Consider the following 12862-nt stretch of genomic DNA (forward strand, 5'->3'; position numbering starts at 1 on the left):
GCTGAGTATGTTCTAGATTGAAGCAATTTCACAAGCAGACCCTTCAGTCAGCACACAGAGTTAAGAAGCCTATATTCTGGTCCCTAAGGTACTTCGAATTTTAAAGAAGTAATTATCTTTGACATAAGGTATTTTTAGTCAATAAAGAGTAAAAACTCTATAATGTTGCTTCCCACCATCTATCTTATAAGACAACAACAATTATTATAATACTAGTTTTCATTTCTTGAGGGCTTACTATATAACGGGCAATGTGCTAAACACTCCACGTACTTTATCTTACATAGCTCTCATTACAACCTTGTGGGGAGAAAGAAATCGGAGTCCAAAGAGCTTCAAGAGCTGGCATAGGATTACACAGCCTCAAGGGGCTGGGAAGGCTTCTAGTCTAAATCTGTTTGAAACCTATTAAAATGAAACTCTGAGTATAAACAAGAGCAGGAGTTAAACAGAATTCTTACAGAAATATTGTGACGCAAATCCAAATTTGTAGCTCAGTTTTGAAAGTAAGCTCTTCCACATTCTATCTTCCACAGTCTAAGAGAGAAAGCTTGTAACAAGTAAGCCCACTCTTATTTCATGTAGCTATCTCCTGCCTCATGTTAAAGCTATGTATTTTTAAGTGCCAGAGAATTTTTCCTTCAAATTAAGAACAAACCCAAGATTTTAAATGATTGTTTCCCATTTCCTGACACTGTTTTTGAGCTAGAGCATGGAGTCCTTGGTTGGGAAAGAAAGGATATGATTTCCATCTCCATTAACAGGCCTGAGTAGTTTCTGTCATCTAATAATTTTCTGGGGGAGTGTAATAGCTCAGTGGTAGAATGTATGCTTTGTATGCACAAGGTCCTGGGTTCAGTCCCCAGTACCTCCATTAAAAAATAAATAAATAATAAAAACTAAAAATACAAACAAAAATGAATAATAATCTTCTGAGTTGACAGACATGTAAATACTCATCTAGTTAGATGAACTATTCATCCACATTGGACTTTTACTTAAGCTCTGCATACACCCATATGTTTATAGTCACATGTTTCAGATAATGTCTCATTAACTGAGCAGATCTTTTAAAACTCTACTCTTTTTTCAAATAAACTTTCTCTTGGAGTTGCACTAACAAAAAAGCAGAACCCATTATGTAAGAGTTTAGTATTTTGGGGGAGAGTAGGGAATTATTGTTATGTTCTAAATTCATTTATGATACAGTGGCATATTAGAGCAGAGTCAACCAAAATGCATTCACAATGAAACCAGAACCTGTCATTTCTTAGGTGTTCGAGTTCACTGCTGAGATGGAAACTAGAATGATCCAAGTGCAGAAAAACACTTCTTATTTCATCAACTTGAGTGTATTTATTATCTACGTTCTACTCATATATGTTGATTGTAAGATAATCTTAAATACACCTCCCTCTTCATTATTCTTTCTTCTCTTTTATTAGTCATCTTGTTTTCCAAAATACGGTGCTATAGGAAACAATTTTACTTCATGGAGAGTGAGAAAGGAGATTGCTTGTATGAATGCTATATTGTTTACACTTAACAGATTGAAAATTTTTGCCCCTTCTCAGTGAACAAATTAATTGATGTGTGTGAGTGGATTGGCTGAGAATTTTATGACCTCTCTCCCTTGGGCCAGCAAATGAAGGATGGAGAGTCATCTTTATTGTACAAATCAACCTTTTCCCCCCCAGTAACCATGAGTTCACTTACATTTGCAAGCATCTGGTGCAGAGAAAGGTCTCCGGAGGTCCCGGTAGAAGCCTGGTTTACAACGCTGGCAATGCTGACCTTCCGTGTTGTGCTGACAGTCATTGCAGACGCCACCACTGCGATTCCCCGATGCCTCCCACACATTAATGTCAAAGTGACAGGCATCAGCATGCCCATTGCACTTGCAGGCTGGAAAAAAGAAGCATGGGAGAAAAAAATTAAAAATAAAACGACAGGTTCTCTAATACTCAGGCAGTTAAGGGTAGAGCAAGCTGATTGCTAATTTTTAAAAATTTAGTTTTTTGAATAGTGTACATTTTCACAGTATAAGAATCCAAACAATATACGTTTTTAGTATACACTATGAACCCTAGTCTCCCATCCCCATTCACCCTGTTTCTTTTGGCCTGCAGCAGCTTCTTTCCTTCCTTCCATTCTTCCTTCCCTGCTTCCCTCCCTCCCTCCTTCATCTGAGCCTGGAAGGAACCTGCTGGTGGACAGAGGTTAGTAACTTGGCTGGTAGATTGAGTTACCTTTCATGAAGTACTATTCCTCAGTTATTGTTGTACTGGTGAGTACGAGGTAGTATCCTATAGAAGCCTTAATTTTCTTATAGAAGAGGCCTGCACTGTTTCTTATGTAACAATTTCTCAAAGGCATTTCTAAGATTATCAGTCAGTAGAACCAAATGACAAGTCTCTGTGTTCCATATATATTTAGATACGCAGTTCGTTTCTGTGGAAAGGGCCAGAGTGGCACTCTAGGAATTTAGGAGAAATTCTTTAGATTCTCTTGATGAGTGATTTAGAATATGAATCCGGTCTTTTTTCTGGAGGTCAACTGTATTTGAAAATGTCTGTGCTATTGTTTTTCATTGTTTCCTTGATGTGTTATGATATTTTGACCAGATTCATAATCTTTTAAAAGCACTTTATAAGATAATTTAAGATTTATGCTTAGAGGAAATCCTTTAAGTGTCCTAGAAACTAAAATAAATCAGTTCTGACTCCAAATTATGTATAGGAAGTGACTTTTCACAATTTTACCCACTGTACTTCCTTTAAATCCCAGTAAAATTAAAGTTTGTGAGTGTAAACAGTGTTATGGGCATGTGTTTTTCTCTGTGCATATGTATTTCTATTTTCATGTGTATTTCATTTTGAATTGCAAAGGGAAAAAATGGCTCAGGTTTCCATATTTTTCACCCTTCTATCTAATCTCCAACCTCAAACCCAAAGTTAGCTGTGGTAATGCAGTCTCATTCTTGACAAACTGGCTTAATTTCAAATCTAACTTGTCATTTCAAGTATCATAAGTGAAAAGAAAGACATTATGGTATTATGGAACAAAGCATTTAATTTGGAGTCTGAAGACTTGGGATCAAGTCCTCACTCTATTATTTACTAACTTTGGCAAGTTACTTAATCTTATTGACCCTCAATTTCCTTATCTCTAAAATGGGATTAACACCACCTGCTGTATAGGGTTGTTTTGAATTCAAGATAGTTATTTTCATGATTATAATTCAATATCTCAAAGATGAAGGTAACTGCACACCCTAATCCTCAGTTGCTCTTGTGTCTAATCATGTTTTTATTATGTCAAAGTCTCAAGGAGGGTGCTTAGATCCCACAAAGTATCCAAATGGGCAACACATTCCTTGCAAAATGGTCATATTGGCAATTTTGCAAGCAGTAATTGTTTCTAGTGGCTGGCTGATGTCACAGTGGGCAGTGTAATGGGCTATGTTTGTGTAGGTTACAGTGTCTATCACCCATCACTTAATATTGTGTTTCTAGAGACATCAAGGAGTACACAGATATGTTTACTTTACAAAGAAGGCTTTGAGTCTGTGGGCTTGGTACTTACTTCTGCACTCTTTTGGAGACCCTGTTTTGCCATCAGCTGCCTCCCAGGGACGGTCATTGTATAAAGGTGCACAATGTTGGCAGTGGGTGCCTGCTGTGTTGTGCTTACACATACACTTTCCGTGTACCTGCAAACAAAAATAAGTAAGACCTATGAGTACAAACAATGCTAGGAAAGAACATTCTCCCCACAACTTTGTCTCATTGGTTGACTTTAGCCATATGACATTCATTTACTTTTCCGAAGTTAGTCATCAAGTTGAGAGATCCTTTTTTTTGTTTGCCTTGTGGTTTATTCAAAAGATTATGTAATATTTTTTCTTGGCTATAGGATAAATGACCCTAATGAGCAATTCTGAGGTACTGGCCAGGCATTTACTTAAATTTTTAAAACTTAAAAGATTTTTTTTCTTTACACAAGGTAATACATCTTCACTACAGAGAATTTAGAAATCTGTAATCCCATCATAAATTGACATCATTATCAACACGTGAAACATACATTTCAGTACTTTAAAAATAGAATTACATTTAAAAGTTTTTTTCTTGTAACAATATATTGAGATCATCTTTCCATTTCATTAAATATTCTTGTACAACACATATTTTAATGGCTTCTTTGTATGATGTACAATTCATTTGACCAATCACCTATTTTTGTTATTTAGGCTTTAAATATTTTTACATGCTGTATTTTAATTTTATAATGAATATCCTTGTAGCTAACTATTTGTGTACATCTTTATTTGAAATGTGTTTTCTAGAAGTAAAACTGAACAGTCAACTTTTGTATATTTTAAGGCTTTAAAGACATTTTTTCTTAATGACTGGGCATTTTCTTTTAATCCCACAGTTCAGAATAGTTGAGGGTTTTGGGGGGGTTTGCCTTAATTAATTAATTAATTAATTAATTATTTTTATTGAGCTATAGTCAGTTTACAAAGTTGTGTCAATTTCTGGTGTACAGCACAATTTTTCAGTCATACATGAATATACATATATTCATTTTCATATTCTTTTTCACCATGAGCTACTACAATATCTTGAATATATTTCCCTGTGCTATACATGTAAGTTGAGGGTTTTTTAAAACAGTATTTCTCACAGGGAGGAATACTTCAGTGGAATTATCTGGGATCTGGGAGTTTTGTAAGAATTTTAATATTTTTGTATTATCTCACCAATGATTTCTAAAAATTAATATTTGGAATCATCTGGAATACTTCCTAATAACTAAGTATTGCCATGTATACCAGTACCAAGATGCATTTTTTGACACATGATGTCATGACTATACAAATGAAAGTTTTGTAAAGTAGCTCAGAATGAGGTCCCCAAATTTGGATCTATGAGGTGTTATTTTTTTTTTTTCTTGAGAAACAGTATAAAAGGTAAATTGGCATAAAGGTAATAAATTATATCAACCTGTCAACAAATATTTAATAAATATCTACGAGAGAGTCACTATATTAGGCAATGCTTGGTACAAAAAGCATTACAAAACATGATTTCTATCTTTAAGCAAAGTATAATGTAGCTGGAGAAAAAAGATTTTCATAGATAAAAATAACAGATAAACAAGATAATGAATAAATACCTAAGAAACAAAATGATATTGGAATTTAAAAGATGCAGAAATCACCATAGGCTGCCAGTTGTTCAGGACTTTATGAGAAAGATGGGTTTTTTAGCTGGTCCTCCCTCGTAGATGGGCAGTATTTTTGACAGGCAGAAGGGAAGAGACATTCCAGGAAGAGGAAACAAAATTAACCAATTTGTGGTGTTAGGAGGCTTGGGAAAATCTGTGGACAAAGTTTATTTCAATACATCTAAAATATTCTGACTGCAGTGATAAGTGAACTACTAAAAACAATAGGTACTTAGAGTGGCCAGAAGCAAAATGAGTCTTTAGAGTTCAACAAAAGTGAAAATAGCCAATGTGCAACAGTACATTGATGTACTACCGCTTGACCTAATTTAACACTTGAGTAAGCTGTGTTGTCTTAACCCAGGACTTCCTTTCTCTTTTCATTCTCTTGGTGTATACGTCTTTGGTTCCACTGGTATTGGCACCCTGAAAATAGCATATGTATGATCCAAGTGTGTTATATGACTCCTGTGGACCTTATCACACAAAAATTTCAAGTGCAGGAATAACTCTGGGCTTGGATGAGCCATCTTGCTAAATTTAAGTTTTATGTATTATGATGTAAGGTTTTTTGTACTTAATGAAAATTGATTATAGCTATCCTTTTAGTTCTCAATGATTAGTCAGGATATAAACTTTTTTAAATTTAGGCAGAATTGGCTCCTTAGAGTACAATGATGTTGCAAAAATTTTTGTTCATTTTCTTTATATAGACACTCAACCAACATAGATTCAATTTATTGGTTTTTCTCTTGGAATGCCCAAGAGTGAGGTGAGTTATAGTTAACATTTTCTTGGGTTTCTCTTTGTGACTGTCTCTGCTAGGAGCCATTTATATGTGAAGTCCCATGGAGTCGTAAGTTTACTATGCATTGCTATTCATGTGTCCAAGCAAGAGCTAAAAACAAATTTGTACTTAAATTTGGAGATCTGCAGGAAGTCAACTTCTACTGCTCTGTAAGAATGAGGCCTTTTTATTCTAGCTGTTGGATATCTGGATATATATTCTGGTAGAAATGCTCTAATCCAACTGCTTTTTATTAAATCTTTTAAATTCAACATTCCTTATCATCATGAAAAAAAAAATACAGAAATTCTAACAAATAACTTATGCTGGGTAAGATTCTTTAAAGGCTTTTAGTAAAAGATGGCTAACTCTTTGTTTACTTGTATTAGATGCTGATTTCAAACAAAATGGAGTCTTTTGAAAAACTGAATAGGACAAATCTTCCAAAGTTGAAGAATTTAGTAAAGTGAAGGCACACTTATGTAGCTGATAGAAGTTGGCAGCATAATGAAGATTAGTGGAAAAAGCAGTTTTGTAATTGTCTAAATTCTATACCTTGTTAAAAAAAAAAAGCCAAAAACCAAAAACCAAACCACCACATACAAAACACCCAGAATACAAATATTTGATAGAATTAGAGTCAAAATTCCTAGAATAAACCATCCCTAATCCATTACTGCTGTTAAGGAGATTATATGGAATACTCTCTGAGGAGGGCATCAGAAACAATGTTAAGAAGTTAAGAAACTAAATATAGTAAAGACCAAGGTCAATAACTGCTATCTGTATAAAACTCTTACGTGTGGTGCCTGAGGCTGTGTCTTGACGAGTACATAGGATTTTCCTTAGGGAGCAAATTCAAGAGATAAAAACCCCAAAGGAATATTCTGGGAAGAGTCAATAAATAAACCAGAGGGCATATGTTAAATAAGTAGGTTCCATCTAAATCATGAAATATATTAAATAGCTTAAGGATGCTGAATTTATCCTGTAGATACTGAAGATCTATTTGAGATTTTAGAAGTAAGGAAATGATTGAAAAGTACATTAAATATACTTTATTTTCCTCTCTTTCAAAAAATCTCCTTCTACCTCCTATCTTGTCTATTAGGTTCTTTCTTCCTCTTCCTCCTTTATTAGTTCTTTTTTTTTTTTTTGAGTCATTATTGTTTAATAGACAAAAACAGGGTTTTTGATTCAGACAATCTGTTTCAATGCCTGCTGTGTCTTTTGTATTATTTATTTTCAATATTTTTCTACCCTAGCCTATACTTTCCAATAGCCAGTGGCAGTCACATGTATTTTCTGATAATGTTCAGAATTTTAAAAGGTTGTTAATTCTTACTTTATTGCCTTTTTGCATCCTTCCTACTTTTTTTTATTGAAGTGAATTTACAACGTGTCAATTTCTAGTATACAGCATAATGTTTCAGTCATACATATACATGCATATATTCCTTTTCAAATATTCCTATGTCCTTTTTAAACAACAATTTATTGAATACTGTATAAAGACAGATACTGCAAATTATTGTTAGTTTTCTTTAGGGGAACTAAACTATCATCGTAAGTCAGTTTATCAGGTTTGGTCTTGGAATGCCCAAGGCCTATATGTAATTTTACCCAACTCATAGGTTAGTCCTGGCCCACAAATTCCAGGCCTCAGGAGGCCACAGACATTTGGGGAAACCTCATCAAACATTCACATGTATCACAAGATAATGTGGACAGGTCAGTTCCCTCTGAAGTAAGGATTTCAGAGCATTCCCTCATTCCCACATACTGTGGATTGGGATGAACCCCCTGGGGTCTGAAAGATGCTAGCCCAGCAAATATTTCTGCACACAGGAAAATTCAAGGAGCTGTCATTTGGGAATTACCAAAAATAGCTGTAAATCATTACCTAGACCATTTGAAACAAGAAATCCTTCCTCAGCGATACAACCGTTAACTGTTCAAGCTTGAAAGATCACCCACTATTCGATGCTCGTGAAAAATGTGCAAGTAAAACTAGGTCTTCATTGGGAAAAAAAAAAAAAACAGAACAACAGTAAGAGGAGACTTTAGTAACAAGTTAATCATAGCTCTTCTTTGGTACACAAACATCAGCTAGATAAAGAGCAGGAAAATGGGATTCTGTACTGAAGGCTTTGTTGGAGAAGAGTAGTGTCTAGCTGTGTAATTAGAAAATGAGAAATCTATTTTAACAACAAATCTACAACTCCTGATTATCCAAGAGGTATACCTCGCATTTTTGATATTCTATGAATTTCATAAACCCCTCTATTATACTGAGTATGACTCTGTTGATCTCAAAAGTTTTCCTACCTATAGCTAATAGTATTATTTGTTACTAATATTAACCTACTTGCAAGTCATTTTTTAGCATATTTATCTTACAGGGAGGGAATCATACAAATATTGAACTGGTAATTTAAGGAATTTACTGGAATAGGTTGCTCTTTAATACCTGTGCAGTTTGGCGACAAATATATTAGGGGCAAATAGACACAGCAGAGAAAATACCACTTCTTCATATTTGAAGCTATACAGAGATAAAAAGAATCTAGGTGGGTGCAAAATGAGAAAATTATTATCTTTCAAATCCATCATTGGAAGACTTGTGCTTAGAAAATCTGATTTTTAATTGTTCTTTTTGGTGGCATAAGGCCTTCTAGTAGTCAGCAACCATAGCGTTGAGGAAATTTGCCATGGCAGAAGGTTGTAAGAATCTGGTCATTGGCAGTGTCAAGTATATGGGTTGGACAATCACTTAGCAAGATATTGTAGACTATCTGAACATCAGACAGAGATTGCCTTTGACAACTTTTAAGGTCCTTCTAGTCTTAAGGTTCTGTGATTTTTAAGGCCTGCTTTTCTGTATTTTGAATACTGACTGCTTGGTTGTAGGCAACTACCCATAATCCTTTCTGCATTACCAGATAAGACTTAAATGTCATCTGGCTGGGTCCTGTTGGTGATATGGTTCCCGCCAATGCAGGATGTTTCCAAATGATGTGAAAATCAAACAAGGGAGAGCTAGGAGAATATCTCTTCCTTCTTGCAGGCACTACCTGATGTGGCATAAGTGAAAAAATAAATAAATGTTAATAGTCTTTGAAGATAGATTTGTATTTGTCAATAATGACTATGCATAAACTAAAATGAGTAGTATTATTTCTAATTTTTCTTCTGTTTTTCTCCTTTTGTACTGCATTTTCCCCATTACTTGTGATTAAAGTAATCATAGACTCTCATTCTAGCAACTGCCTTCAAAAGAAAGGTATATTTCATCATCTAGTGATGCTCACTCACCACAGACATTCATCATCGTGGAATCACCAAAGTGAATAATCAATCTGGTTGGTTAAAGCTTTGGAGGACTCAAATTAACTGAATTCTTTTATGAATATCTGATAAAATTTGCCTCTCAACTGTTTTCCGAGAAAGAAACAACTATTGTTTATGTCCTACTAAAATTTATAGTGAAAGTAGGTGGAAAAGAAAGATTTTATAGTTAAGTTTTCAGAAATTCCTGAATTTCATAAATTGAGTAATTTCCTTGTGCTCTTGTGCCATTGTTATTTACATATACATGATTTTATTTTCATTGTTTACCATTCAACTTTGACTTCCAATAGAAAATGAATATTTTTTCCTACCATCATTGGAACTTTAAAAAATGTTTGTGAAAAGAGGATACAAACAGTGCTTATTCTATGAACCTAAGTAAAATGCCCACTTAGAGGCAGCTGCAGCAATTCACAGACTTCCATTTAGCTATGACAAATGATTTAGAAGGTGGAACAATGCTTTGCAGTAACTTAAGACAAAATGTAAAGGCAAAAAACTGATTAATTTCTAAAGAGATAGTATGTCTTTCAAAAGAAAACTTCTAAAAGAATGAACTTCTTAAGCATGAAAAGAGATAAATTCAAATAATGGTCTAGCCTGTTAGAACCTGCGCCTCTTAAGCAGGACAAAAACATGCACAACAATGCTATAGCACAAACCTTTGAATAGAAAGCATTGTGAGGAGAACATGTCTTTTCATTAACGAATAAAATATTCCTTTACCCCCACTAAAAGTTTGCATGGTTTAATTTAACAGAAGAAGTGAGGGTTCTATGGTGAATATGAAGCATAATTATTGAGTTTGGTAAAAGGGGACTTGAAACATACTGTCAGAATGGGGTAAAATAGGTTGAAGGCTGGATATTCCAAACCCTTGCTCAATTATATATATAGCAAGAATGTAAGCAATTGAAAAGCTCTACAATCTATTCTTTGGTCTGTACTTGAACACTAGAGAAAACAAGCCTTGTAAGAAAGCATGGGCAATAAAGATAGGTGTAGAGCAGAAACAATTATGATTAAAGAATGAAAATCAGCAATGAGAGACTTTTCTCTTCCCAGGCAGCCTGTTGTCTGAAATGCTTCCTATTGGGACTCATTTCTTTAGCTCCTGAATGGCATTTTTGGTTCAAGAGTTCCCTACAAAAATGCACTTAAGCTCAGAAGGGGTAAATCCTTAAATTATTAGCAACAAACATATCAGCAGGGATTATAACCATCTGTTCTCAATCCTAGAACTGTACTCAGAGTTGCCTAAAGGAGGAAGAGGCTTCTTGGTGGAGGGAAAGGGACTGTCTAAAGGGGAGGGGGAAGGAGCCAAAGACAAACTATGCCTATGTCACTATTTTGCCAAGAACCTTGCTCTGGCTGACAGACCTGAAAGAAAACCAAAACTAAAACCGAAAAACAAACAAAAAAACCCATGCATGGAGCCAATGCAGATTTCATAAGAAAACTGCATTTTAGTACATTGTTTGGTAATCATGTGTTTATATGCTTCTCTCAGCTAGACTGTAAGCTTTTACAGGGAAGAAACCGTGGCTTAAATTTCTCTGAATACCCAGTAACTGGCATATAATAGATTTTCAATCAGTATGTGTTAATTTTTTCACTTAGCCAATACATATTCAATGGAGCATTGAGAACCTTAGTTACTGAGTTTTAAAACTTCCCAAGAAGGCAGGGTGCTAATTATGCTTTTGAAGTGGGAATGGTGTACTTTTTTTTTTCAAATTGAGGTATACTCAGTTTACAATGTTGTGTCAATTTCTGTGAAGCACAATGCTTCAGTCATATATGAATATGCATATATTCATTTTCATATTCTTTTTCACCATAAGCTACTACAAGATATTGAATATAGTTCCCTGTGCTAAACAGTATAAACTTGTATATCTATTTTATATATATTAGTATCTACAAATCTTGAACTCCCAGTTTATCCCTTTCCACCCACTTCTCCCCTGGTAACCATAAATTTGTTTTCTATGTCTGTGAGTCTGTTTCCGTTTTGTAAAAAGTTCATTTGTCTTTTTGGATTTTACATATAAGTGGTATCAGATGATATTTGTCTTTCTCTTTCTGGCTTACTTCACTTAAAATGACAGTCTCTAGGGCCATCCATGTTGCTGCAAATGGCATTATTTTACCATTTTTTTATGGCTGAGTAGTATTCCATTGTATAAATATACCCCTTCTTTATCCAGTCATCTGTTGATGGACATTTAGGTTGTTTCTATGTCTTGGCTATTGTAAATAATGCTACTATGAACATTGGGGTGCTGGTGTCTTTCTGAATTAAGGTTTCCTCTGGATATATGCCCAGGAGTGGGATTGCTGGATCATATGGTAAGTCTATTTTTAGTCTTTTGAGGAATCTCCGTACTGTTTTCCACAATGGCTGCACCAAACTGCAGGGAATGGTGTGCTTTTAATTGTTTGTCACAGAGCAGGATTTTGGGTAGAGTAGGATTGGAGGACATTTAGCTTTGTCCAGAGTGCTTCTGGGCATAGCATATTGGTAAATAAGATGTTATGTATAGTGGTCATCTATAGTTCTGGGAGAGCTACTGTAAGCCCAAGGAGCATCGATTAGTCAGGGAGGGAAATGGGAATAATAAAGACGAAGAAGATGATGATGATGATAAATAATAATAATTCTAGTAGTTAATACTGGTTAACACTTACTATGTACCAGACACTGTTCTAGACATTGCATAAACATTAATTCATTGGATTTACACAAGAAACTCTATAAGGTAGGTATAATTATTACTGCCATTTCACAAATAAGAAAACTGAAGCCCAAAAGAGTTTAAGTAATTTACCCAAGGTCACAAAGCCAAGTGGTGGAGCTATTTGAATTCTAGCAGTCTGATTCCAGAGTCACCATCTTAACCCTTAAACTACACTATTAAATAAGACCCTGGGGAATAGGATTTTTGAGGGACCTACTTTGGGCAAATCTCTTCAGTGTGTTACTTAAATAAATTTGGTATGTTTCAAACCAGTTTGTTTTTCCTTTTTTTTTTTTTTTTAAGAGAGCTAATTTCATTTTATTTTATTCTTTAATTTTTCATTTTTTCTTAATTGAAGTATAAAGCCAGTTTGTTCTTGAAGAGCTCTTCAGGAAAAAGGCTGGTTTAGACTCAAAGTGAGCCATTTCAAGGGTACTCTGTTTTTGAGTAGATTATTTGTCCAATTGCCTCTGGCAGAAACCTAGCAGTTTTGGAGATAGGTGGATATAGGAAGATTGGCCCCCATTTCCCACACCTGGCATGAATAAGTTCTATCTACAGGTAGATAATACTTTTAAATTCTGATTGGTTAGTTCAGTGTACAATCTATCTGTACACTGAAAATTCTGATGCCTCCTAGGGGCATTTCTGGGCCATTGCAAGTGTTAACAAGTCTTAACTTATCAAGAAACTCCCCTGAATAATTTTGCAAATGGAGATAGCAGGAATGTAATGGGAATGTAAATGGAAA

The 12862-nt window shown here is 34.8% G+C and overlaps 2 protein-coding genes across 4 annotated transcripts in view; one reads left to right on the plus strand and one right to left on the minus strand.

Moving 5' to 3' along the window:
• SNRPF (small nuclear ribonucleoprotein polypeptide F) overlaps nt 1-12862 on the plus strand; it is a 222400-nt gene that overhangs the window by 103422 nt on the left and 106116 nt on the right. The gene's annotated exons all lie outside the window — the stretch shown is intronic.
• The window catches only part of NTN4 (netrin 4), a 104229-nt gene that overhangs the window by 38746 nt on the left and 52621 nt on the right, over nt 1-12862 (minus strand). For both annotated transcript variants that reach the window (XM_010989970.3, XM_064491605.1), the window contains exons 4-5: nt 3586-3712; nt 1717-1905 (exon numbers count right to left, since the gene is read on the minus strand). In XM_010989970.3, coding sequence (XP_010988272.2) covers nt 1717-1905; nt 3586-3712 — 316 coding nt within the window. The remainder of the gene's footprint in view (nt 1-1716; nt 1906-3585; nt 3713-12862) is intronic.

The sequence above is a fragment of the Camelus dromedarius genome, chromosome 11 (genome assembly GCF_036321535.1).
Source record: "Camelus dromedarius isolate mCamDro1 chromosome 11, mCamDro1.pat, whole genome shotgun sequence".
NCBI classification, from domain to species: domain Eukaryota; kingdom Metazoa; phylum Chordata; class Mammalia; order Artiodactyla; family Camelidae; genus Camelus; species Camelus dromedarius.